General features: G+C 43.4%; 2 protein-coding genes, 1 non-coding gene and 1 pseudogene across 4 annotated transcripts; 1 reads left to right on the top strand and 3 right to left on the bottom strand.

The window, feature by feature from the left end:
- Positions 1 to 9,870: 9,870 nt before the first annotated feature.
- trnal-uaa (transfer RNA leucine (anticodon UAA)) lies at positions 9,871 to 9,952 on the bottom strand. Its single transcript has one exon. It is a non-coding gene; the product is annotated as a tRNA-Leu (tRNA).
- Positions 9,953 to 11,816: 1,864 nt separating this feature from the next.
- Positions 11,817 to 12,206, bottom strand: LOC144482289 (histone H2A). Its single transcript, XM_078201472.1, has one exon. It carries the CDS (start codon positions 12,204 to 12,206, stop codon positions 11,817 to 11,819), a length of 390 nt encoding a protein of 129 aa, XP_078057598.1.
- Positions 12,207 to 13,540: 1,334 nt separating this feature from the next.
- On the bottom strand, positions 13,541 to 21,247 carry LOC144482238 (histone H2B type 1-M-like). Its single transcript, XM_078201428.1, has 2 exons — positions 21,104 to 21,247; positions 13,541 to 13,969 (listed from the first exon to the last, which is right to left on the bottom strand). The coding sequence occupies exons 1-2, from the start codon at positions 21,245 to 21,247 to the stop codon at positions 13,541 to 13,543; spliced, it is 573 nt and encodes a 190-aa protein (XP_078057554.1).
- Positions 21,248 to 24,321: 3,074 nt separating this feature from the next.
- LOC144482269 (histone H2B pseudogene) lies at positions 24,322 to 25,138 on the top strand (annotated as a pseudogene). The gene has a single exon (XR_013495919.1). The product of XR_013495919.1 is annotated as a histone H2B pseudogene (transcript).
- The last annotated feature ends 1,478 nt before the right edge of the window (positions 25,139 to 26,616 follow it).

Raw genomic sequence — 26,616 nt, 5'->3', positions numbered from 1 at the left:
CCTAGCTATGACTACATTCTGCACTCTCTCCTTTCCTTCTCTATGAAAGTTATGCTTAGTCTATATAGCGCGCAAGAAACAGTAATTTTCACTATATACTCATACACGTGAAAATAATAAATCAAATCATATAAGGTAGGAGTATATGAAGAAGGAATCTCAGTGGAATACAAGGATAGGTTTGGAAAGCATGTGTGTAATCACACAAAGTGTCATCGAGTCAGAGGTTTACAGCATGGAAACAGGCCCTTTGGCCCAACTGGCCCATGCCACCCCGTTTTTTAACCCCTAAACTAGTCCCAATTGCCTGCATTTGGCCCATATCCCTCAATACCCATCTTACCCATGTAACTGTCTAAACACTTCTTAACAGACAAAATTGTACCCACCTCTACTACTACTGTGGCAGCTTGTTCCAGACACTTATCACCCTCTGGGTGAAAAAATTGCCCCTCTGGACTCTTTTATATCTCTCCCCTCTCACCTTAAACCGATGCCCTCTCGTTTTAGACTCCCCTACATTTTGGAAAAGATATCGACTATCTCGCTGCCCCTCATTATTTTATAACACTCTATAACATCACCCCTCAGCCTTGTACGCTTCAGAGAAAAAAGTCCCAGTCTATTCAGCCTCTCCTTATAATTCAAACCATCAGCTCCCGGTAGCATCCTATAAATCTTTTCTGCACTCTTTCTTATTTAATAATATCCTTTCTATAATGTGACCAGAACTGTACACAGTATTCCAAGTGTGGCCTGATCAATAGAACCATAGAACCATAGAAAATTACAGCTCAGAAACAGGCCTTTTGGCCCTTTGTGTCTGTGCCGAACCATTTTTTGCCTAGTCCCACTGACCTACACTTGGACCATATCCCTCCACACCCCTCTCATCCATGAACCCGTCCAAGTTTTTCTTAAATGTTAAAAGTGACCCCGCATTTACCACTTTATCCGGCAGCTCATTCCACACTCCCACCACTCTCTGCGTGAAGAAGCCCCCCCTAATATTCCCTTTAAACTTTTCTCCTTTCACCCTTAACCCATGCCCTCTTGTACAACTTCGACAAGACGTCCCAATGTCTTGTACAATTTCAACGACCCAATGTTTTGTACAACTTCAACAAGACGTCCCAACTCCTGTATTCAATATTCTGACCAATGAAACGAAGCATGCTGAATGTCTTCTTCACCATTCTGTCCACCTGTGTCTTCACTTTCAAGGAGCTATGAACCTGTACCCCTAGATCTCTTTGTTCTATAACGCTCCCCAACTCCCTACTATTAACTGACTAAGTCCTGCCCTGGTTCGATCTACCAAAATGCATCACTTTGCATTTGTCGAAATTAAACTCCATCTGCCATTCGTCAGCCCACTGGCCCAATTGATCACAATCCTGTTGCAATCCTAGATAACCTTCTTCACTGTCCACTATGCCAGCAATCTTGGTAACATAGTGGACAGTGTGGTGAATAAGGTTGGTGAGTTAGAAGCACAAATAGCCACATAGGAACACAAGAGAGTGTCAATGTTGAAAATGTGGTCTGGAAATGGAGAGAACCGGGCGATTACTATTCAATACAATGTGAACAGAAAAGAGAGAAGGGTAAAAGGTAGGTGTGGTGAGAAGGAAATAGAGCAGCAAATCTACAGGCAGATCATGCATTGTAGATACAGAATTAATTCCATTCTCACACAGACTGACAGGGAGGTTGACCACATGATCCAAGTGTCTGGAGGTGGTCACTTGAGTAACAGTGATCATTGTGTCACAAGCTTGATATTAGCAAGGAACAATCTAAAGTAGCACATCTGAATGGGAAGAGGACTAACCTCAATGGGAGGAGCTGGGATTGAGCCAGAGTAAACTGGAGCCAAAATCTGACAGGAAAAGCTGTCACAGAACAATGGGTGATCTTTCAGGAGATGTTTCAGGTACAGACTCGGTACATTCTAACCAGGGTGAAAGGGAGGGGAACCAAAGCCAGGGCTCCTTGGAGGATGAGGAAGATAGAAAGTATAATGAAACAATGAAGAGGCCATTTGATTGAGTTTTTTGAAGGGGTAACCAAGAAGGTAGATGAGGGCAGTGCAGTTGATGTTGTCTACATGGACTTTAGCAAGGCCTTTGACAAGGTACCGCATGGTAGGTTGTTGCATAAGGTTAAATCTCACGGGATCCAGGGTGAGGTATCTAATTGGATACAAAATTGACTTCTTGACAGAAGCCAGATGGTGGTTGTAGAGAGTTGTTTTTCAAACTGGAGGCCTGTGACCAGGGATGTGCCTCTGGGATCTGTGCTAGGTCCACTGTTATTTGTCATTTATATTCATGATTTGATGAGAATATATGAGGAATGGTTAGTAAGTTTGCAGATGACACTACGATTGGTGGCAGAGTGGACAGTGAAGAAAGTGATCTCCAATTGCAAGGGGATCTTGATCAATTGGGCCATTGGGCTGACGAATGGCAGATGGAGTTTAAATGCGAGGTGATGCATTTTGGTAGATTGAACCAGGGCAGGACTGACTCAGTTAATAGTAGGGCATTGGGGAAAGTTACAGAACAAAGAGATCTGGGGGTACATGTTCATAGCTCCTTGAAAGTGGAGTCACAGGTGGACAGAGTGGTGAAGAAGGCATTCGGCATGCTTGGTTTCATTGGTCAGAACACTGAATACAGGACTTGGAATGTCTTGTTGAAGTTGTACAAAACATTGGTAAGGCCACACTTGGAATACTGTGTGCAATTCTGGTCACCCTATTTTAGAAAGGATATTATTAAACTAGAAATAGTGTAGAAAATATTTACTAGGATGCTACCGGGACTTGATGGATTGAGTTATAAGGAGAGGCTGGATAAACTGGGACTTTTTCTTCTGGAGCGTAGGTGGTGATCTTATAGAGGTCTATAAAATAATGAGGTGCCCAGATCAGCTGGATAGTCTATATCTTTTCCCAAAGGTAGGGGAGTCTAAAACGAGAGGGGAGAGATACAAAAGTGTCCAGAGGGACAATTTTTTCACACAGAGGATGGTGAGTGTCTGGAACAAGCTGCCAGAGGTAGTAGTAGAGGCGGGTACAATTTTGTCTTTTAAAAAGCATTTAGATAGTTACATGGGTACAATGGGTATAGAGGGATATGGGCCAAATGCGGGCAATTGGGATTACCTTGACTTTTTGTTATTAAAAAGGGGCGGCATGGACAAGTTTGGCTGAAGGGCCTGTTTCCATGTTGTAAACCTCTATGACTCTATGCATATCAGAAGAATTCTTCAAGTGAGAACCATTAGAGTGTGGAATTCACACTCGATCTGTCCATCTCTGTTACTGTATGAGAATGTGGAGTTAACTCATTCCTGCTATCTGTCAATCTGTACATGAGAGCACGATTCACTCTGTCAGTCTCTGTTACTGTATCCCAGGGTGGAACTACAGTGAATTTCTTCCTGTCAGTTTATTTGAGGATGGATTAATTCTCTGATGTGTCAGCCTGTATTCGTGCAAGTGAGTGTGGAATTAAATTGATTCGCCAGTCTCAGTTCCTGTGTTTCAGTTTGCAATTACCTCTCTTGGGGCATCTTGACAAGTACATGAATGAGATGGGAATAGAGGGATATGGTCCCCAGAAGCGTAGGGGGTTTTAGTTAAATCAGGCAGCATGGTTGGTGCAGGCTTGGAGGGCCGAAGGGCCTGCTCCTATGCTGTAATTTTCTTTGTTCTCTGTCCTACCCTGGGGGTTGATTTGCTCAGTTGGCTGGACAGCGGGACTGTGATGCAGAGTAACCCCAACAGCGTGGGTTCATATTCCTGTACCAGCTGAGGATATTCATGAAAGGAGAGAGCAGCCGATGGTCATCTGGGACTGTGCTGAATTTAGCCATTACCTTTCTGTCCATCTTTGTTAGCGTATGTGAATATAGAATTAATTCTGTATCTGTTATTCTTTATTACTGTATGTGAATGGGGCATTAACACTGTTCATCTCTGATTTGGACATGAAGCTGGAATTAACGCTTCTCTATTCTTTATCCTTTACTGCAGTGTGGCATTAACACTCTGTCAATCTCTATTACTGTGTGTAGATGTGGAATTGACTCAATCAATTGATAATAATGTCTGTGTCAGTGTCTGTTCGTGTATGGAAGTGGGTCACTGTCAGCTTAGAAAACTGCAGCGAGTGGAGGCTGATTCCTGAGATGAAGGAGTTCTCTTATGAGGAAAAATTAAACAAGTCTGGCCAATTTTCAGTGGAGAAGAATGAGCGAGGATCGTACTAAAACATATAAGATTCTCAAGGGCTTGACAGTGTAGATGCTGAGTGGGATGTTGCAATGTGTAGGGGGAAACTGGAACGAGAGGCACAGTTTAAAGATAAAGCATCTCCAATTTAAGATGGAGATTAGGAGGAATTACTTATTTTAAGGGAACCTTAATTTTTGTCATTGAATAGATTCAATCTTGAGTTAGACAGATTTTTGAGCTACAAGAGAATCAAGGGTTATGGGGACAGGTACTGAAGTGGAGTGGAGGCCACAATCAGATCAGCCATGATCTTACTGAATGGCAGAACAGGCCTGATGGGCTGAATGGTCTTCTCCTGCTCCTTTTTCTTATGTTCTGGTAGTGTGTGTGTGGGACTAACTCCTTTTCTCAGTCTCTGTTACAGTTTTCAGTGTGGAATTAACTCAGTCTGATACTGCATATCAATGTGGAATTGATTCTCTGTCCAACACTTATTGTATGTGAGTGTGCAATGTTTCTTTAACTGTACAAGACACAGTTAATGATCTTTGATCAGAAGTGTTTTGACCCTACTGCTCTCAAATTTACTCAGAATTAAACCCATCACTTTCTCCTGCTTCTACACACTAAAGTCACCCAAACAAAAACATACCTTCACAGAAACTGAGGGGCCGAATTCCAAAACCAACATCCAGCTTGATTCAAAATCGCTCTTAATTTGTCTATTTCAGGCCTCAGTTTTCTGAGCAACAGCTGCAATAATTCACAGGTAAAATCATGTGGACGCTGGACATCTGAAACAAGGTGAAAATTCTGGAATACACAACAGGTCAGGCAGCATCTGTGAAGAGAGAAACAGAGTTCATGTTTCAGCTCACAGACAATCAGCCTACAATAAACTACTTGCTGATATCTGCTCGTGGCGGCCACAGTTCCCACGTGAGGAGGTAATGGCGTAGTGGTATTGTCACTGGACTAGTGACCCAGAGGTCCAGTGCAATTCAATGGGACCTGATTATCACCTCAGCACAGTGTGCAATTTGAGCTCAATTAAAATCTGGAATTAAAGGTCTAATGATGGCCGTGTTGTAAAAACCCATTTGGTTCACTGATACCCCTATAGGAAAGGAACCCACCCACATTACCTTTTCTGGCCTCCCTGTGACTCCAGACCCACAGTATGTTTTTGACTCTTTAATGCCCTCTGACATGGCCTAACAAGCCACTCAGTTCAAGGGAAATTAGTGCAATAAATGCTGGCCAAGCCAGTGATGAACACATCACATGAATGAATACAATTTACTTTTCATTCTAATTGGCTTCGATTACAGGCATCATATTCAAGATCACAGCAACTTGCTGCCCAATGTAATGACAAATGTATTCCCTGACGGTTTTCTTTGTTCTTTTATATCATTCACAACGAACCCGTGCCATTGTTTCACAGAAACATTTTATTTCCATTTACTCTATTGAAACCGATCATGATTTCAATCACCTCTCTGAAAACTCCTCTCAACCTTAGTACTGACTTCAAATGGTATGAATGCAGGAAATATGAATTTAATTTCGAAGATCTGTAATTACATAACAAGTGAGCTGCTGCAGAGACAAACAGTTAATAGCAAATATTTCAGATCAACATCTGCCCATCAGAACTGTTTGAAGTTAGAAATGTAATACATTACAGGCAAATGGAGAGGAGAGGGGCTCATGTGAAAAAGAACGAAATGGAATATCTGTGACATGCACGCATGCATTAAATAATAAGAATTAGTTACACAGTGAAAGGGATAATCACCAGATACATAAAGTAAGAAAAATCTGAATGGAGGAGAGGTGCTCTGAACACCAGGAAAGACCCAGGACAGAATAATCCGTGTGAGAGTGAGATGCAGAATGAAAATGGCAGGTGACTAGAAACTCTTCTCAGAAATTCAATCATCATTGTGAACTGATTGGAAATGTTCCAAGTGTGGGACATGGGAGCGACACACTTGAGAACCCTGCCTGCCACAGAGTGGTGAGAAGATTGGTTGAGGAAAGGGAAGAAATACCAGAAGTTCCTGAATGGAAGGCCACATTACCTTTCCTCACAGTTCAGTGTCTACATGCAGGAGAATGAGCTTTTGCAACATTATATTTTTTCTAAAATTTCACTGCTAATGATGTGCTCTGCATTGGTAGATTGAGTGACTGCTTTGTGGAACATCTCCCATCAGTCCAGAAGCATGACTCAGATCCAATCCTGAACGAGAATCCTAAACCTAAATAACGTAAACTAGGAAGTTATGAGAGGTGAGTTTGCTAAAATAGATTACGGATTAATAGATTCATAAAATGGCATAACGGTCGATAGGCAATGGCTAATATTTAAGGCATAGTTGTATGTAATGGAAGAGTTATACATTCCTTTCTGGCACGTAAACATAACTGGAAAGTGGCCCAATCATGGATAACAAAATAAATTAATAGTATTGGATCCAAAGAAGAATATGAGATTATAAAAGCATGGAGCATCAGTCGGCCTTTTGTCACCTCGAGCCTGCACCGCCATTCAATAAGATCATGGCTGATCTTTTCATGAACACTTTACACAAATGATCAGTCGGTCCATTCTCCTCTGCGTGTGCCTCCTGTCAGTCTCTTGCTGCTTTTATGTGTGTTCCATTCTTGGTGTGTTAAGCATGGAATTGTGCCGCCAGGCGGAGCTGCCGAGCACATTTTCTGACATTAAACAGCAATGCAACAGTGACATTTTGTCCTGCTACAGCTCAGCAATAATAAGCAGGAAACTGTTAGCTTATAGCAGAGTGGCGCAGCGGAAGTGTGCTGGGCCCATAACCCAGAGGTCGATGGACAGTCAAATGACCTTTAAATCACAGAATCCCTGCAGTGCTGAAGGAGACCATTTGGCCCATTGAAACTGCACTGACTCTCCAACAGAGCATCCCATCCATGTCCTATCGCCAGAGCCCCACGCACCCACCCCGCTAATCTACCTAACCTTCACTTTTTACCACACAAAGGGCAATCTAGAATGACCAATCCACCCAACTTGCACATCTTTGGACTGTGGAAGGAAGCCGGAGTACCCGGTTTCCACATGTAACTTGCCTGGGTGAATGCATCTCCAACAACACTAGAAGTTTGACACTATCCAGTACAAAATATCTGACTTAATTCGTTTCCCAACCACAAAGAGTCACTCCCTCCACCAAAAGTTAAAGTTAAAGTGTATTTATTAGTCACAATAAGGCTTATGTTACCATTGACAGACAGGGTCAGCAGTGCACACCATCTACAAGATGCATTGCCAGAATTCACAAAGGTGTATTTGACAGAACCTTCCAAACCCACCATGACTATCGCCTAGAAGGAAAAGGAAAAGCAGATGCATCAGAACAACATCACCTGGAAATCTCCCTCCAAGCCACTCATCATCAGGGCTTGGAAATATATCGCCGTTCCTTCAGTGTCAGTAGGTCAGAATCCAGGAACTTCCCACTCCCCAGCATCCCCCCCCCCCCCCCCCCTGCCAAAGAAAAAACACACTGTGGGTGTACCTACATGACATTGGCAGCAGCAGTTGAAGATTGCAGTTCAGCACTGCCTACCCCAGGGCAATTAAGTGTGGGCAATAAATCCTGGCTGAGCCAGTGATGCCCTCATCCCATGAATGGATAAAGAAAAAAAAAACAACTGATCAAAAAGGTTCCTCCTCACCTCTGCCTTAAAGGGTAGGTCACATTTTTCAAAAAAAAACTCTGCCCTTCTGGTCACATTTTCAGTGTAATTCTGAGCACAATCAGGATTATTTAGTAAGTGTTGCCCCATTGCAGAATCACATTGTGCAGTAGCAAAAGAGAAAATGCTGGAGAATCTCAGCAGGTCTGGCAGCATCTGTAAGGAGAGAAAAGAGCTGACGTTTCAAGTCCAGACGACCCTTTGTCGAAGACCTTTGTCATCTTACAGATGCTGCCAGACCTGCTGAGATTTTCCAGAATTTTCTCTTTTGATTTCAAATTCCAGCATCCACAGTAATTTGCTTTTATTTGTGCAGTAGCGACCTGCCTGGTGATGTATATGGTAGGATTTGCCGTCATGATCCACCATATCCCCGTAGGTATGGGCTGCCCAAGACACACAATCAGTGTTGGAATCAATTCACATGTTTCAGTATCTGGTTCCATTCTGAATCTGAATTTGTCTGGTGTTATTTCTGAAGGAGCCAGTTATATATATCTGGCAGACTCTTATAAAGTGTGTGAGTGTTGGATCATTCGAGACCTGTCAATGGCCTCTATATCTGTGAGCATTTCATATAAGTGTGGCAAACATCAGTAATTTTAAATCCCCTGCTGCTGTTTGTGGAATATATGCTTTAATTCCTCTGGTACTGTTTGCAGAACATCAGCTTCATGCTGTTCCTGTCAGTGGAATTAATCATGTATGTAAATCTATGGTGCTGTTTAAAATTGTGTGTCTCATTTGGGATTTGTCACTCACGTCTCTCTCTGTCTAATCTTCCATTTGTTTCCGTTACTCTGTGTGAGCCTTTGGTTGTTTCCAAATCCCTCAGTGATACAATTGGTGTGTGTGTGATTTATTTCATATCACTCAGACTCAGCTCCTGTGAGTGAGTGCAGTAAACAGCCTGTACTTTTCAGCTGTTGATGCTGAACATGTGATCAGAACTATTCTCTTATTTATCAGTCTTTGGTATTTAGTGTGAGTATGGGATTAATTAAATAACCTTCAATCTCTGGGACAAGTTATCTATTTGGATTAATTCCAAATAACTTTCCAACATAGAAATAGGCCACTGATGTAGTAGGTTTGAAGAAAATAATGTGAGTGAGTTTTGGCCCAGTAACAAATCTCTGTCACTGTGAACACAACTGTGAAAGGTAATGTATCCTTCAATCTGATACTGGATTGCTATGCAAGTTTCACTCAGGTTGTTCACATTGATATGATCTGTGACAGTCTGATTCGGAGTAAGAATTTTGACATGGGTGTAAAATGGAGCTCAGTCTGGAATTGGCACAATGTCTTCCATCTGGCTCAGTGTGAGTGAGGATTAGTTTATAATTTATGGTTCAGTTCATAGTCATCAAATTGATATTGTAACTTTTAGGTTCATAATTTAGGTGAGTTTTCAACTGGAACCTGAGTTTGTATCTCAGGTTATACTCGCTTTCAGAATATCTCAATCTGAGATTGTCCTTCAGATTTGTATCTAATGTATTTGTGAGAACTCACCATGGCGATTAGTACTGCCAGTTCCAAACCCCTGATGTGGGTGATATGACTGGTATTTAACTGGAATCTCAAAGTACATTATTAAGGTTAATTGTGTAACATTTAACCAAAAAACCATTTTACGGTTTTATCAGATACTTAATTTGGAGCTAAGGCTGCTCTATTGTGGGATTGACACAGTGATGATCTGATAATGGTTTGGACTGGGATTTATGGATCACCCTGTCGGCGGTATTGAGTTTGATTTGATTTCTTATTGTGACAAGAAATAATTACTCTGTTGTGAAAACTCTGGTTGCGTGCGCATTTCGCAGTGTATACAGAGGAGAAGGTGCAGAATGTAGTGTTAAAAATCCTTCTACCAGGAGTGGGTTCGAACCCACGCGGACATATGTCCATTGGATCTTAAGTCCAATGCCTTAACCACTCGGCCATCCTGGTACGAAAACGAGACGTGATAGGGACACAGCATCTGCCATTCCTGCTGTTTGATTGCTGGATTGAAAATGTCCCTCTGCAATAATTTCTGTTCTCGGAGACTGTGGAATTGATGAGCTGTCTGTGTCCTCTTTTTAGGTCAAACCAAACCAAGTAAACAAACTCAGATTAAATCAGGACAAAGTAAAAGGGGCAGCTCCCCAAAAAGGAGGGGGAACAGCCCGAACAGAAATCAAAGTACAAAGGAAACTTAAAAACATCAAATTAAAATGTGATTATTTCTCTGAGCTCGGAGTATGTGTGAGAAGGAGCTGGCGACATTCTTCCCTGTAACTCGTGTGGAGGAAATATGTGGTTTCTTCAAATATTTATCTGTGGAAACAAAGTACATTTAATATCTCAAATACAGATTCCGTCAGTTTAATCTCTATTAATAATCATTGTGAGCGGTTTGTGAGGCTGCAGCCAGACTCTAGCTCTGATTGGTCACTCACATTTCAATCCAATTCTTCACCAATCGGAGAGCAAGGGAGAAGAAATGGGAGGTTTTGATTGGTTCACATTTTCAAATTGGGAAAAACCCGCCAATTTCAGTGCAGGAAAAATATAAAATAACGGAACACCTTAATGTTCAGGAAACTATTTAAATCTCATACTTTATAATCTGTTTATTGTATTTTCCCTCACAGAATCCTGGCGCTATTTTAGGAACAGTTTGAATTTCTCAATCTCTTATCTATAGCCCGCGGTAATCAGTCCCCGTTCAGCAATTTGAAACGGAGCAAATCTCAGCTCAGTGGAAAAGCAGAAACATAGAGATTACCAACCAACTCCTTCACACAGGCTTCACAGGGACAGAGAGAAACGGCTGATTTCTGACCCTCTCCCCTGAAAGCTGTCGGGAATGTTACAATGGAAGGTGTGGAGAGAATTCCTGACTCAATCCCGCCGGTGGAACAGGCAGCTTTGTGTCCGGAGAGTAGCGAGGGCAGGGGGGAGGCAGATCTTAAAGCGCTGCAATGGACTCAGGCGCAGCTTGTGCGCAGATCTCGCTGATTCCGTCCTCTGGGAAAACTGCGGAATAAACAGATCAGCCCGAGAATAACCTCTTAATTCCCGCCTTTATTCTGTTCCGGGAGCGGTGCCCAGATAACTCGAGTGAAAAAAAAATCTTATTCTGAAACTGAACATAGTTATCATTAAATGTAAATAATTACGTCCTGATATTGTGCTGGGCCTCATTGTCCGTCACAAATCCCAGGCTGGGTTTTAAAATCTGCTCTCAGTTCAGTTTGATTGTTCCTTCAATCTGAGTGTTTGTGTGAGGGGCGGATATGAAGTCCCATTCACAGCATTCCGGAACGGGACAAATCTCTATCCTCCAGAAAGAGATTTCTCATTAACTCAATAAGGGAAAAGATGGCGCAGATTTTTCAGAGATTGTGGTTGGTTCTTAAAAGAGCCGTTGAGTTTGAGGTGCTTTTCAGCCATCAATCTTTGATGCTGTTTCTCACTCTGGGGCAATTGTGTACCTGCATTTAAATAATTACCTCAGACATGGTGCTGGAAATGATATTTCCAACATATGTAAAATGTTCTCCAATAAATAGCATAAATTTACATGCATTAAAACACCTGGGTCAATAATGTGCACAGGGCGAATTACGGATTGATAAAGCAAAGCGAGAAACAGCTCTACTGTGAATAGCAGTACAGTGTCTCTGACGGTTAAACAGATCGCCCTTTTTCAGATAAAGTGAGTGGCTCTGAAAAGAGCCTTTGGGTTATCAGATTATGTGGGGTGGGATTGTGGTCGGTGCAGACTCGATAGGGTTTCTATGATTTCTATGATTAAAGAACGGTCGCTTCACTTGCTCTTGGACGAGGCCGCAGAAGTTTTCTTGGGCAGCAACACGGCCTGGATATTAGGCAGCACCCCGCCCTGAGCGATAGTCACCCCTCCCAGCAGCTTGTTGAGTTCCTCGTCGTTGCGGACGGCCAGCTGCAGGTGTCTGGGGATGATGCGGGTCTTCTTGTTGTCCCGGGCCGCGTTCCCGGCCAACTCCAGTATTTCAGCGGTCAGATACTCGAGCACAGCAGCCAGATAGACCGGGGCTCCGGCACCCACACGCTCAGCATAGTTGCCCTTTCTCAGGAGCCTGTGAACACGGCCCACCGGGAACTGCAGTCCAGCCCGGGAGGAGCGAGACTTGGCCTTGGCCCGAGCTTTCCCGCCGCTCTTTCCTCTTCCAGACATCTGCACAATCTCACAAACACTTTCACAAAAAATGCTGAAATCCACTCCCTTTCGCTTCTCTTATAGCTCCGGGAGGAATGGAGGTGCGGACATTGCTGATTGGTCACTTTGTTGCTGCCTCTCAGCATCTTGTTCATATGACCAATCAGAAATCTGCTTAACTCACCAATCCGGAGAGCCCACGGAGTGATAGCGGAAAATAACGGCGCCAAAATCTCAGATTCCAACCGATTTCATTTCAAACCGTAAAAGCCGCCATAGCGGAAAAGAACAAGAGTTTCGGAAATTATTCTAATCGGTAATGGTGAATTCATTTTGAGGAATGTAAGAATCTCCCTTTCTCTCTTCCCCAGTCTATAGTTAACCTGTAACTGGCAGTTTCTGATTTTCAGTCTGGGTTTATCTGAAAACAAGCCGAAAATAAATTGTTCAATTTTGGAAAGTACGCAGATATATTTCTCAAACAAGAAATGCGGTTAATACCAAATCCCATCAATAATTAACTATCTATCAACAACGTTTTTAAAACATCAGTCTGTGTTTGCACAATTTCACATTTTATCCCAAGTTGCAGATTTGCTTTTAGAATGCGGGATACATTCGGGGTTAATCTCTTTCTTTTTAAAACTCTCGAACCAGCCGCCAGAAAGTTTCATTGACATCGTTCTGCAAACGGACGGGCTGTTCTCCATCTTCGTCGAGACTGAGGGTTCCTGCACAACCGGGGCTTATAGGGAATAAACTGATCGATCATTGAGACCAAACTGGAAACTGAGGAGTTTGCACTTTTTCCCCCGATTCCGCGTGGTTTTCCTGCGGGCACTCCGCTTTCTTCACACAACCCAAAGGTATGCGGGTTGGGTGGATTGGCTATGCTAAATTGCCCCAGTATGAGGGGGATTAACAGGGTAAATATTTAGGGTTACGAGGACGGGTGAGGGATTGTTGTAGGTGCAAACTCGATGGGCCAAATGGCCCCCTGTACTGCAGGGATTCGATGATTCTGACACATTTGCTCCATTACCTCGCTCTCTTTCGAAAGCCTGGAAAAGGGACCGAATATCAACGCGTCTGAGATCTAAACCCAGAGAGGGTGAGGAACCAGTTAATTAATTTTAAATATTACTCAGAGCCAATGATCCACGGGGCGATTGACTTACATTCCTCCGTGTCTTTCATTGATAACCAGAAAAACAACAATTATCATTGTTCGAGACGCTGCGTCGTAATATAATAATTGAAACTAAATGGATGATACAGCCTTTTCCCAGGGATTGTGGGTGGCTCTTAAAAGAGCCGTTGTGTTTGGCTGCTTTTCAGTCCATTGTGGAGTTTTACTTGGAGCTGGTGTACTTGGTCACCGCCTTTGTCCCTTCCGACACGGCGTGCTTGGCCAGTTCCCCGGGCAGCAGCAGGCGCACGGCGGTCTGGATCTCCCGGGAGCTGATGGTGCTGCGCTTGTTGTAATGGGCCAGGCGGGAAGCCTCACCCGCGATGCGCTCGAAAATATCGTTCACGAACGAGTTCATGATGCTCATGGCCTTGGAGGAGATGCCGGTGTCGGGGTGAACCTGCTTCATCACTTTGTAGACGTAGATGGAGTAACTCTCCTTCCTGGATCTTTTCCTCTTCTTGCCTCCCTTTGCTGGCAGCTTTTTCTGCGTTTTTTTAGCGCCCTTCTTGGAAACCGGCGCTTTCTTCTCATCCACCATTGTTACAGTTAATTTCAGACACAGAATCACTGAGTCGCGCTCGGAACTCCTCTTTTATAGACCAAAGCAGAGGCCTATGCTAATGAAGCATGGCTGAAAGACGTGTTCCCCATTGGCTCATTCACAGTGATGTCAATTCGTGATGCTGTCTCTGATTGGTTAGTTTAGACACCCAAACACATTGGTTGCTGCTCAAATCCACAAACTGTCTGTTGTCAATCCGTCCTTTCCCCTTGTCCGCCCCGATCCACCCAACCCCCTGACCCTCTCACTCCCTCTCCCGCACCAGCGCATTCTCTCTGCTGCTAATCCCACATCACTCTATCAGACTGCTGATACTGTTCATACATTTCCCCTTCCTCACCAGCACCAACTGCTCTGCTTTACTTCTGCCCATCACCGGGAGCTGGCAGTGCAGAATATCTGGGCTCAGGCAGGGGTTAATGCGAGCTCTGCTGTGCGTGTTAAAAGGGAATATGTTTGATAAGCAGCAGCCACAAGTCCCATATGTGACACTAGCATTGTGGCTAAAACAGAAAAGTGACTGAAAGAAGGACTGGAATGAGAGTTGGACATTACTGGCTGCAAGGTGTTCAGGGACGATTAGTCAAACAATCCCGGAGGGTGATTTACTGTTCAAAACAACTATTCGGCCTTTTGGCTAAGATCAAGTGTAGTATGGTCGGCAGCCCATGTTCGGCCGCACTTGGTCGAGGTCATCAGGTTACACTGAAGCTTCATATGTTTCATATGAAGCAATTTTTAAAAGCGGCATCTCGGCCTTTTGGCTAAGATGCAAATGAGCTCAAGTCTTGGAGGAGGAACCTCCCCCTCCTCCAATCAGCTTGGCTCATGTAGATCAGGCCCAGGACAGGGTGGTTTGGTCGCTCGCCCTGTCTTGTCAGCCTGGATCTGAAATGTCTCAACTTGTTGAGACTCTGAATTGGATTTGATTTGATTGAATTGGAAAAGTATTTAAAAAACTATTAGAGTGCTGGGGGGATGACATTGAGGGATCAAACAGAATCTATTCGGTACCAGTTATGGAACAATGCGAGAGCGATTCCACAACAGGATACACACATTCTATTTCAAACTGCTTCTCTGTCAGCCATGTGCGAGTGGGTTTCATGCTGTGTCGACTCGTATCTGATATTTCTATGTTGCTTCTATCTCTGTTAGTCTACGGTCGGTGATGTTAAGATTTAATTCAGAAAATGCAATCTCTGATATATGTCCGTGTGTTTTATTTTCTCTATAACATTCAGTATTTAAGAGAGTGTGGGCTTTACAGTCTGTTGGTTCTGGGATGTTATTCTGTATTTCATTTGGCACCTGTTGGTTTCTGAAATGGAAAATCTTGCGATTTTTTTCGAGCTGCGCTTCTCAGTTTTGGATTTGTTTGTGTTATTTCACTGCACACTTTAATTTCTGCCATGTGAGTAAGTTTTTAATCTATGCATAACAGTCTTTGGTATAAGTGTGTTGGTATTTTCCCAAACATGCTGTTCTATTATTTGGAGTGTGTCTCTACCACTAATTCTCAAGGTCTCAGTTATGTGTGATGTTACAGTTCCCATTGAGATTGATATTGCCCAGTGACCATCTGAAAGGGTCACATGACAAAGGTTCACAACTTGTACTGTAACAAATTAAAGTCAACACTAACCAACGAATCAACATTTGCCCCTTAGCGTCATGGGATTGAAGGATAAATACATAGGGTTCCGGGGAAAGGGCCTGGGTGGGACTGTGGTCAGTGCAGGCTCGATGGGCCGAATGGCCTCCTTCTGTACTGTATGGATTCTATGAAACGTCACTTAGTCACTAATGCACTAAATAGAGATGAGACACCATCCTGCCTACCGTGACTATTAACTTATGCATGTTCTTTATTCAACATCTAGTACACTCTGCTAGCGAGGTGTGGATTGTTTATAAGTTCCTGAAACATAAATATGGATTTCAGTCTGTGCCAGTCATTTTCTGCTTTATTACAACGGGCTTTATTCTGTCCCTCTCTGTTTCTGGCCTGGAAGGACTTCAAGTATGTCCTGCTGTCAGTGTGTGGTAGGTCTGCGTGTCTTTACGCAGAATCTGTTAATTGTTGCAATGTGAGTATTATTTTTCCTGTCAGTGTGAGGAAGATGTGGGTTGTACTCTGTAGCTGCTGTATTTTATGAGTAGCAGTGTTTTATGCTGTTCTTGTCAATTTGCTGATTGCAAATACAGTATTCTGTTTCCTACCTCTAGTTTCTTTGCTTCTATGTTAGGTGACAACAAATCCAGGAAACATGACCTGAGGTGAGGAGAAATTTCTTCACCCAGATCTTGGTCAATCTGTGGAGTAAATTTGAGATAGCTCTTTGGACTCAAGGGATCAAGGGATATGGGGGGAAGGCGGGAACAGGATATTGATCTTGATAATCAGCCACAATCAAAACGAATGTTGGAGCAGGCTCCAAGAGCCAAATGACCTACTCTTGCTTGTATCTTCTATGTTTCTATTTTTAACAGTTCCTGATGGTCTGATGAAAGTGAAATCAGGTTCAGCAAACCTGTTGGAGATCTGAGGATGCAACTAACTGAATAGATCAGGAGTAACCAGCTGTTGTGGTATATTTACATTTTCAGAAATCCTTTGATAAGTTTCCACACAAGAGGTTAATAAACACAATCAGAACACATGGTGAATACTGGCCTAGATTGAGAACTGGTTAAAGGACAGAAAACAGAGAATGGATATAAATAGGTCATATCAAGTTAGCAGACAATGACAAGTAGGGTACAACAAAGATCAGTGCTTGGGCCCCAACATTCACAATCTATATCAATCTTTGGAGAATGCACAAAATAAGCTGGAAATGTGAGTTGTGAAGAGGAGGCAAAAACTCCTCAAGGGGATTTGAAGTGGCTAAGAGAGTGGGCAACAATTTTGCAGATGGAATGCAATGTGCAGAGTATTCCTTAAATGATGAGGGGCTTGAAAGTGTTGAAATTCAAAAGCACTTGACTGTTCCTGTTCATGAGTCACAGAAAACTAATCTGCAGCTAGAACAAGCAATTAAGAAGGAAAATGGAATGTAAGCCTTTATTACAAGATGTTTTGAATACGGGATAAAGATGTTTACTGTACTAAGAACAAAGAACAAAGAAAATTACAGCACAGGAACAGGCCCTTCGGCCCTCCAAGCCTGCACCAGCCATGCTGCCCGACTTAACTAAAACCCCCTACGCTTCCGGGGACCATATCCCTCTATTCCCATCTCATTCATGTACTTGTCAAAACGCCCTTCAAAAGTCACTACCGTATCTGCTTCCACTATCTCCCCCGGCAACGGGTTCCAGGCACCCACCACTCTCTGTGTTAAAAATATGCCTCGTATATCTCTTAAAACTTGCCCCTCGCACCATAAACCTATGCCCCCTAGTAATTGACTCTTCCACCCTTGGAAAAAGCTTCTGACTATCTACTCTGTCCATGCCTCTCATAATCTTGTAGACTTCTATCAGGTCTCCCCTCAACCTTCGTCGCTCCAGTGAGAACAAACCAAGTTTCTCCAACCTCTCCTCATAGCTAATGTCCTCCATTCCGGGCAACATCCGGGTAAATCTTTTCTGTACCCTCTCCAAAGCCTCCACATCCTTCTGGTAGTGTGGCGACCAGAATTGAACACTATATTCCAAGTGTGGCCTCACTAAGGTTCTATAAAGCGTCAGCATGACTTGTCAATTTTTAAACTCAATACCCCGGCCGATGAAGGCAAGCATGCTGTATGCCTTCTTGACTACTTTCTCCACCTACATTGCCACTTTCAGTGACCTGTTTACCTGTACACCCAGATCCCTTTGCCTATCAATACTCCTAAGGGTTCTGCCAATTACAGTATATTTCCTATCTGTATTAGACCTTCCAAAATGCATTACCTCACATTTGTCAGGATTAAACACCATCTGCCATCTCTCCGCCCAAATCTCCATCTGATCTATATCCTGCTGTATCCTCTGATGGTCCTCATCGCTATCCGCAAATCCACCAATCTTTGTGGCATCCGCAAACTTACTAATCAATCCAGTTACATTTTCCTCCAAATCATTTATATATATTACAAGCAGCAAAGGTCCCAGCACTGATCCCTGAGGAACACCACTTGTCACAGCCCTCCATTCAGAAATGCAGAGTATTCCATAATTATATAGTCTTGCTGAGACAGCAGCTGGACTATTGTGTGCAGTATTGTTCTCCTTACTAAAAGAAAGATATGATTGCCATAAAGGGAGTGGAATGAAGGTTCACGAAATGAATTTCTTGGTTGGAGGGATTGTTGGATGAGTAAAAACGAGAAACACCAGGTGTTTATTTTCTGGCATTTAAAAGAATGAGAGTTGCTGACATTCAAACATACAACAATCTTACAGGGCCCAAGAGGGTAGAAGCAGGAAGTATGCTTTCCCTGGCTGGTGTATTTGGAACCAAAGGATACAGCTCATTTAGGACTGAGATGTGGTGGAATTATTTCCCTGAGTGGGTGATTCTTTGGAATTATCAGTCCAATGGGCTGTGGAGTCTTACTTGTTGATTAAGTTCATGAGTGAGATGGATAGATTTCTACGTATTAGTAACATCAAGGGATATGGCGATACAGCAGGGAAATGGTGTTGAAGTGGAAAATCAGCCATGACCTCATTGTGTGACAATATGGGCTCAAAGAGCTGAATGGCCTACTCTTCCTCACAATTTACATCTTTAATTATGTTTCAGCATGGTCATCATTTTGTGACTGTAATTAATGACAAATGACTCCAAGGTTCTTTTCGTATCCTGTCACAATGTGACTGTGGCTTTAAATATAGAGCAGAGCATGTCCACAGCTACTGACTGACCCTTTATTTCCCCAAAGACTTTCCACAATTGAAAAGTCGCATGTCAGGTCAGAGATGGAATACTCTCCACTCACTGGGTAAGTGCATCTCCAACAACATGAAAGAATCTCAAAAACAAAATAATATTTTGGGTTTCACTTGCACACCAGCTTCAGCATTTAATTCCTCAGCCACTGGTGCACAATGTGGACCATCCGTGAGATACACTGCAACAACTCAGTGAGGCTGAGTGTGGGACTCAATCTGCATCTCTCCATCTCTTATAAAGAATGAGATTAATTTTGTGCCTATAAGTATTGGACACTGTTGTCCGTCTGCATGTGTGAGATGAGATGAACACGATTTTGTGACTCTGGCACTATGTCAGTCTCCGCTGTTGTATGTTAATATGGGGTTAATTCTGTTCCTCAGTTTGCCATGAAGTCAACATGAGTTTGATTTCAGTTTTGCAGTCTTCAGATTTTGAGTAAGAACATGAGTGTGTGATTCATACTGTTTGTATCCATCCCTGGTACAGCAGCTCGAAGTTATTTTCCTTCTGTATCTCTGTTCCTGTGGTGCTGTGTATGACTACAGGATTCATTCTGTAAATGTTACTTTGCTGATACCGTGTGAGTGTGGAGTTCATTTTGTTTCACTTTTCCTCTGATGAACGTTTGGGTGTAAGAATCATTCTGTCGTTGTCATTCATGAGTATGTTATGGAATTCTTTGTTCTTCCATCTGTCTCTTGGGAATTTGTGAATGCAGGATTAAATTTACATCTGTGATTCTCTCGTTATCTTTGCAAGTGTAGGAATCAATCCTCCTGCAGTTGTTCCTTGTGATGTATTGAAATGTGGGATACTTTTGCACTTTAAATTTACATGCATTTCAGGCACTGTGTTAGAAACTATTTATTTAAAACATAATGCATTGATATTTATTTGCCATTTGATTCAATTTATCACATGGATTTGGGTACATTTTACAGTCATGGGTTATATTCAGTAGCTGTTTTTAAGTTGTGCAAATGGTATTCAATTTATACCTCTGTGAATGGTAACATTTGGATACATAACCTGGTAATTAATTACTGCAGTTTGTAGTAACAGAATTGTCATTGCATCTTTCAGTTTGACTCATTGAGAGTTTTGGATTGGTTTACAAAATGTGTCAATGCCTATATTCTGAGGTAATTAATTGCAATTTTTTTTAGTATCACAACATCATTTTTTTGTCTATTCTGGCTATGAATTCTTATTCAATTTGTGACCAACATGACACAATGTTTTATATCTGTGAGTGGTGTGTTTTGTTGAAATCCTGTGATTGATGTATCTACCTGTCAGCCAAATATAATATTGAGGAGTTTGCACTTGACACAAAGCTCAACGCGAATGTGTGTTGGGAGAAAGATACAAAGCAGCTTCAGGAGGATTTGGACAGAAGTAATGAGATGTTCAGAACATTGCAGATGGAATATCATGTGGAATGTGTGAGATTTTCCATTTTCGCAGCAGGAACAGATGTTCAGAGTATTTCTTCAATGCTAAGAGGTTAGAAAGTGTCGATGTACAAAGGGACATGGGTATCCTCATTAATAAGTCACTGGAGGTAACAAGGAAATGAAGCAGGTAATTTGGAAGGTTAATGGTGCATTGGTCTTTATTGCAAGAGGATCTGAGTACAGGAGGAGTAGTGAAGCCTTGGTTTAGTTGTATAGCAGTGTTATTAGATTGCATCTAGAATACTGTGTGCAGTTTCAGTCCCCTCACCTTACGAATAATATTATTGCCTCAGAGGGAGTGCAATGACCGTTCAGCAGATTTGTTCCAGGAATGGTGGGACTGTCTTATGAAGAAATCCTGGGGAAACAGGGCCTGTCGTTCACTGAAAACAACAAAGTATTTAAAAGGGTATACATGGTAGATGCAGGCGAGATGTTTCCCCGGTTGGGAGTCTAGACACAATTTTAAAATAAGGGAAAATCCTCTTTGGACCGAGATCTGCATTTTTCTTTACTCAGCGTTGTGCTCCTTTGGAATTCTGTAGCTCAGAGGGCTGTGGAAGTTCACACACAGAGTAAACATTCATGTAGACATTGACAGATTTCTAAATCTCAATGTCATAAAAGGAAATTGGGGATAGAGAGGGGAAAGGGCATTGAAGGAGATGGTCAGCCATAATCAGATTGAATGGTGGTGCAGGCTCAATGGGCTGGATGGTCAACTCCTGATCCTATGTCCCACATTTGTGGGGAAGGAAATAAAAAAAAGCCTCTTTTCCTGTTCAACTCTTGGATTGAAAAGTTGTCTCTTACCTTGCAAACAGTATGGGGCTGAATACTTCTCTTTGTGACAGTGAACCCAATGAGTTGGCAGTATCTCTGTGCTCTGTGAATGATACTGGAACTGCTTTGTGTTGGAACTGGCTTGATGAAATTGTGCTTGTGCCAAGGAATCATCTGAGACCTTCAAATATCTGCCTGTAAAAAGAAAAATAACTAACTTAACTGAGGAACAGATGAAATAAAAGGTACAAAAGTTTCGATATAACTTCACAAATAACAATTATTTGGGAACCTGGGTAAAAGGAAAACCATGAGCACAAACAATATTTGAGATCACTTCACTAATACACCAAACTGCTTTTGCTCACTGGGTGTTTGGGGCGAGTTTAAAACAATTTTGTGACATTCAGAAACAGCCCAATCCATGCACTGCTGATTGAGTTGAGCTGTGCGAAGCAGCAGTAACTTTTGCACAGGTCAGATATCTATTTCCTGCTCCCACTTTAAACAAATATCGAAAAATAAACAAGCAGCCACTTTGTAAACCCTCTCCTTCCCACTCCAAACCTGCTGCCGACAGTAGAACTTGTTTGTACGGCTGCTCTCGTGGTTATTGTGCAGTTACATTTCCGCTGTTCATTGTACAATAATAATAACAAACATTGGGAGATGGGAACTAAATGAGGCACCTTCCCGGCGGTTTGGGAGTGAAAACAGCAACAATGTTGAATAATGAGTTCTTGCCATTGTGTCCCCCTGGCCTTGTTCAGAACCTGTCTGTGAATTGCCTCCCCCATTAAGAACGTGGCTTTGACATTGCCTCCCCCTTCTCTCCACCTCCCCCAATTCTCTCCACCCCCCACTTCTCTCCATTCCCCCACTTCCAATGGCTGGACTTGCAGATAGTGAGGAACATTGTCAGAGGCTACAGAAGGATATAGATAAGCTGGAAATTTGGGCAAAGAAATGGCAGATGGAGTTCAATCCAGATGAATGCGAAGTGATGCATTTTGGTAGAACTAACGTAGGGGGGAGCTATACGATAAATGGCAGAACCATAAAGGGTGTAGATATGCAGAGGGACCTGGGTGTGCAAGTCCACAGATCCTTGAAGGTGACGTCACAGGTGGAGAAGGTAGTGAATAAGGCATACGGCATGCTTGCCTTTATAGGACGGGGCATAGGGTATAAAAGTTGGGGTCTGATGTTGCAGTTGTATAGAACGTTGGTTCTGGTTGCCACACTACCAGAAGGACGTGGAGGCTTTAGAGAGAGTGCAGAGGAGGTTTACCAGGATGTTGCCTGGTATGGAAGGGCTTAGTTATGAGGAGAGATTGGGTAAACTGGGGTTGTTCTCTCTGGAAAGACAGAGGATGAGGGGTGACCTAATAGATGTGTATAAAATTATGAAAGGCATAGATAGGGTGAATGGTGGGAAGCTTTTTCCCAGGTCGGTGATGACGTTCACGAGGGGTCATAGGTTCAAGGTGAGGCGGGGGTGGGGGGGAGGTTTAACACGGATATCAGAAGGATGTATTTTACAGAGGGTGGTGGGGGCCTGGAATGCGCTGCCGGACAAGGTGGTGGAGGCAGACACACTGGGAACGTTTAAGACTTATCTAGATAGCCACATGAACGGAGTGGGAATGGAGGGATACAAAAGAATGGTCTAGTTGGGACCAGGGAGTGGCGTGGGCTTGGAGGGCCGAAGGGCCTGTTCCTGTGCTGTATTGTTCTTGCCCCCCCCCCCTCTCTCCGGGTCAAAGGTTTGACAAACGGTCATCTGGAATTGAAACATCAGTTCTTTTCTCTATTTACAGATGCTGCCAGACCTGCTGAGATTTTCCGCATATTTTCTTTTGGGACCAAAGACTGACAGATACAGAATGAACTCCACACACCCATTCAGCACCAGAGAATCATAGAATCATAGAAACCCTACAGTGCAGAAGGAGGCCATTCGGCCCATCGAGTCTGCACCGACCACAATCCCACCCAGGCCCTACCCCCACATATTTACCCGCTAATCCCTCTAACCTACACATCCCAGGACTCTAAGGGGCAATTTTTAACCTGGCCAATCAACCTAACCCGCACATCTTTGGACTGTGGGAGGAAACCGGAGCACCCGGAGGAAACCCACGCAGACACGAGGAGAATGTGCAAACTCCACACAGACAGTGACCCGAGCCGGGAATCGAACCCGGGACCCCGGAGCTGTGAAGCAGCAGTGCTAACCACTGTGCTACCGTGCCGCCCAAAGTGATGCATAGACTGACGGATACAGATTGAGATCCGTGCACCCTTACAGCAGCAGATGTTAACAGGTACAGAGTTAAACTCACATTCCCACACAGTACCAGGCACTGACAGTGGATGAGAAGTTCACACTCAGACAAAGAAACCCAGACTGAATCAATTTCACACTGACGTACAGTGTTAGAGAATGACAGTAACAGGGTGAATCTCTTTTACATACAGTTCCAGAAAGTGACAAGTACAGAATAAGTCCAGCATGGTGAATGTGACACATGCACAGTTAATTCAGCACTGCCTTTTATCCCCAGGGAGAGAATCAATACACTCACTCACATGCCTCACTATCGAACAGATACACAATGAATCCCCAGAAACAAATGAGTCCAATACTCAAATATAGAATGAATCCAACACTCAAACATGGTCAGAGCAAGTCAGATACATGATTTCCAAACTCACATAATGTACTCCATACTTACAAACAGTGAATTAATCCCATGCAGACACACACTGTATCAGAGAGTAACTCCCACACTCTCACACTGTGTCAGAGAGTGAGTAAATCCCACACTCACACACTGTATCAGAGAGAGTGAGTAAATCCCACACTCACACACATTACCAGAGATTCACAGTTCCGGAAGGAATCCCACACTCCCGCACAGTCCCTCTGTGGAGAAGGGTCCCTCACACCGACAGCCAGGCGACATTTCCCGGTGGATCTTTACACACTGAGAAACTGGCGCTGGAGATTCTTTGTGAAATGTATTTCCTGATTGTGGTAAGGGGGCTTGTGATTGGCGGAAACTCCTCAATCTGATTGGTCTGTTTTCATATCCACTCAATTGAATCCCTGATAAGTGACTGTAATAACTTTCAAAATGTCCAATCACAATCATTGCTTTTCCAATTCCTCATTAGCATAGTTCTGTGGGACTGTCTATTTAATCAGCGCTCGGAAGGGGTTTGCTTTATTTCTGCGTGAAATTCAAGATGGCTGATGAGAAGAAACCAACATCGAAACCAGCTCCCAAGAAGGGGGCGAAGAAGGTGATTAAGAAACCGGGAACAAAGGGCGGGAAGAAGCGGCGAAGGTCGAGGAAGGAGAGTTACTCCATCTACATCTACAAAGTGATGAAGCAGGTTCACCCCGACACCGGCATCTCCTCCAAGGCCATGAGCATCATGAACTCGTTCGTGAACGATATTTTCGAGCGCATCGCGCGTGAGGCTTCCCGCCTGGCCCATTACAACAAGCGCAGCACCATCAGCTCCCGGGAGATCCAGACCGCCGTGCGCCTGCTGCTGCCCGGGGAACTGGCCAAGCACGCCGTGTCGGAAGGGACAAAGGCGGTGACCAAGTACACCAGCTCCAAGTAAAACTCCCCATGGACTGAAAAACACTCCAAACACAACGGCTCTTTTAAGAGCCACCCACAATCTCTGTGAAAAAGCTGCGCCATCTTTTCCCTTATTGAGTGAATGAGAAATGTCTTTCTGGAGGATAGAGATTTGTCCCGGTGCTGAATGCTGTGAATGGGACTTCATACCCGCCCCTTACACACACTTTCACATTGAAGGGACAATCAAACTGAACTGAGCGCGGATGTTAAATTCTAGTCTGGGATTTATGATGGACAATGAGGAGAAACACCACATTGGAAGGTCGTTCTTTAGATTTAATGATAACTATATTCACAGTTTCGCAGCAGCAGAATTAAATTCATAATACGATTATTTATTCGTTATTTCGGGTGATCTGGGAGCCGCTCCCGCAACAGAGTACAGACGGAAATGAAAAGGTTATTTTCGGGCTGATCTGTTTATTCCGCAGCTTTCCCAGAGGACGGAATCAGCCAGATTTCTGCACACACGGGACCTGAGTTCATTGCAGCGCTTTAAGATCTGCCTCCCCCCGGCGCTCCCTATTCTCCGGACACAAAGCTGCCTGTTCCACCGGCGGGATCGGGCTGGGGATTCTCTCCGCACTTCCCATTGTAACATTCCCGGCCGATTTCAGGGGAGAGGATCAGAAATCAGCCGTTTCTCTCTGTCCCTGTGAAGCCTGTGTGAAGGAGTTGGTTGGTAATCTCTATGTTTCTGCTTTTCCAGTGAGCTGAGATTTGCTCCGTTTTAAATTGCTGAACGGGGTCTGATTACCGCGGGTTATAGATAAGAGATTGAGAAATTCAAACTGTTCCTAAAATAGCGCCAGGATTCTGTGAGGGAAAATACAATAAACAGATTAGAAAGTGTGAGATTGAAATAGTTTCCTGAACATTAAGGCGTTCGGTTATTTTGTATTTTTCCTGCACTGAAATTGGCGGGCTTTTCCAGTTTCAAAATGTGAACCAATCAAAGCCTCCCATTTCTTCTACCTGGCTCTCCGATTGGTTAAGAATGTGATTGAAATGTGAGTGACCAATCAGAGCTAGAGTCTGGCTGCAGCCTCACAAACCGCTCACAATGATTATTAATAGAGATTAAACTGACGGAATCTGTATTTGAGTTATTAAATGTACTTTGTTTCCACAGACAAATATTTGAATGAACCATAATAAATGTGATATTTCCTCCGCACAAGTTAGAGAGAAGAGAGTCGCCAGCACCTTCTCACACACAGTCCGCACATTGTCACTGACGGAGCTCAGTCTCAGACAGCAGAAATAATTCCAGAGATGCCTTTTCAAGTCACTGCTCAAACAGCAGCAGAGACAGGTGTTGTGTCCATATCATGCCCAGCTCTCGTACCAGGATGGTCGAGTGGTTAAGGCGTTGGATTTATAGATCCAATGGGTTTGAACCCCACTCTTGGCAAATGGATTTTTAACACTACATTCTGCACCCTCTCCTTTCGTTCTCCCCTATCTACTCCATGAACGGTATGCTTTGTCTGTATAGCGCGCAAGAAACAAGATTTTCACTGCATACCAATTCATGAAACAAGAAGTAATCAAATCAAACTCTGTACCATCGAGTCATAGGGGTTTACAGCATGGAAATAGGCCCTTCGGCCCAACATGTCCATGACACCCTTTTTTAACGGCTAAACTAGTCCCAATTGCCCGCACTTGGCTCATATCCCTCGATAGCCACTTACTCATGTGACTGTCCAAACGCTTTTTAAAAGACAAAATTTTATACTCCTCCATTACTACCTCTGGCAGCTCGTTCCAGACACTCACCACCCTCTGTGAAAAAATTGCCCCTCACTTCCCTTTTGTACCGCTGCCCTCTCACCTTAAACCTATGTCCTCTAGTTTTAGACTCCCCTACTTTTGGAA

Source organism: Mustelus asterias, unplaced genomic scaffold (assembly GCF_964213995.1).
Source record: "Mustelus asterias unplaced genomic scaffold, sMusAst1.hap1.1 HAP1_SCAFFOLD_35, whole genome shotgun sequence".
Classification (NCBI taxonomy): domain Eukaryota; kingdom Metazoa; phylum Chordata; class Chondrichthyes; order Carcharhiniformes; family Triakidae; genus Mustelus; species Mustelus asterias.
The sequence above is the reverse complement of the archived record's forward strand: the minus strand, read 5'-3'. Positions and strand labels throughout refer to the sequence as shown.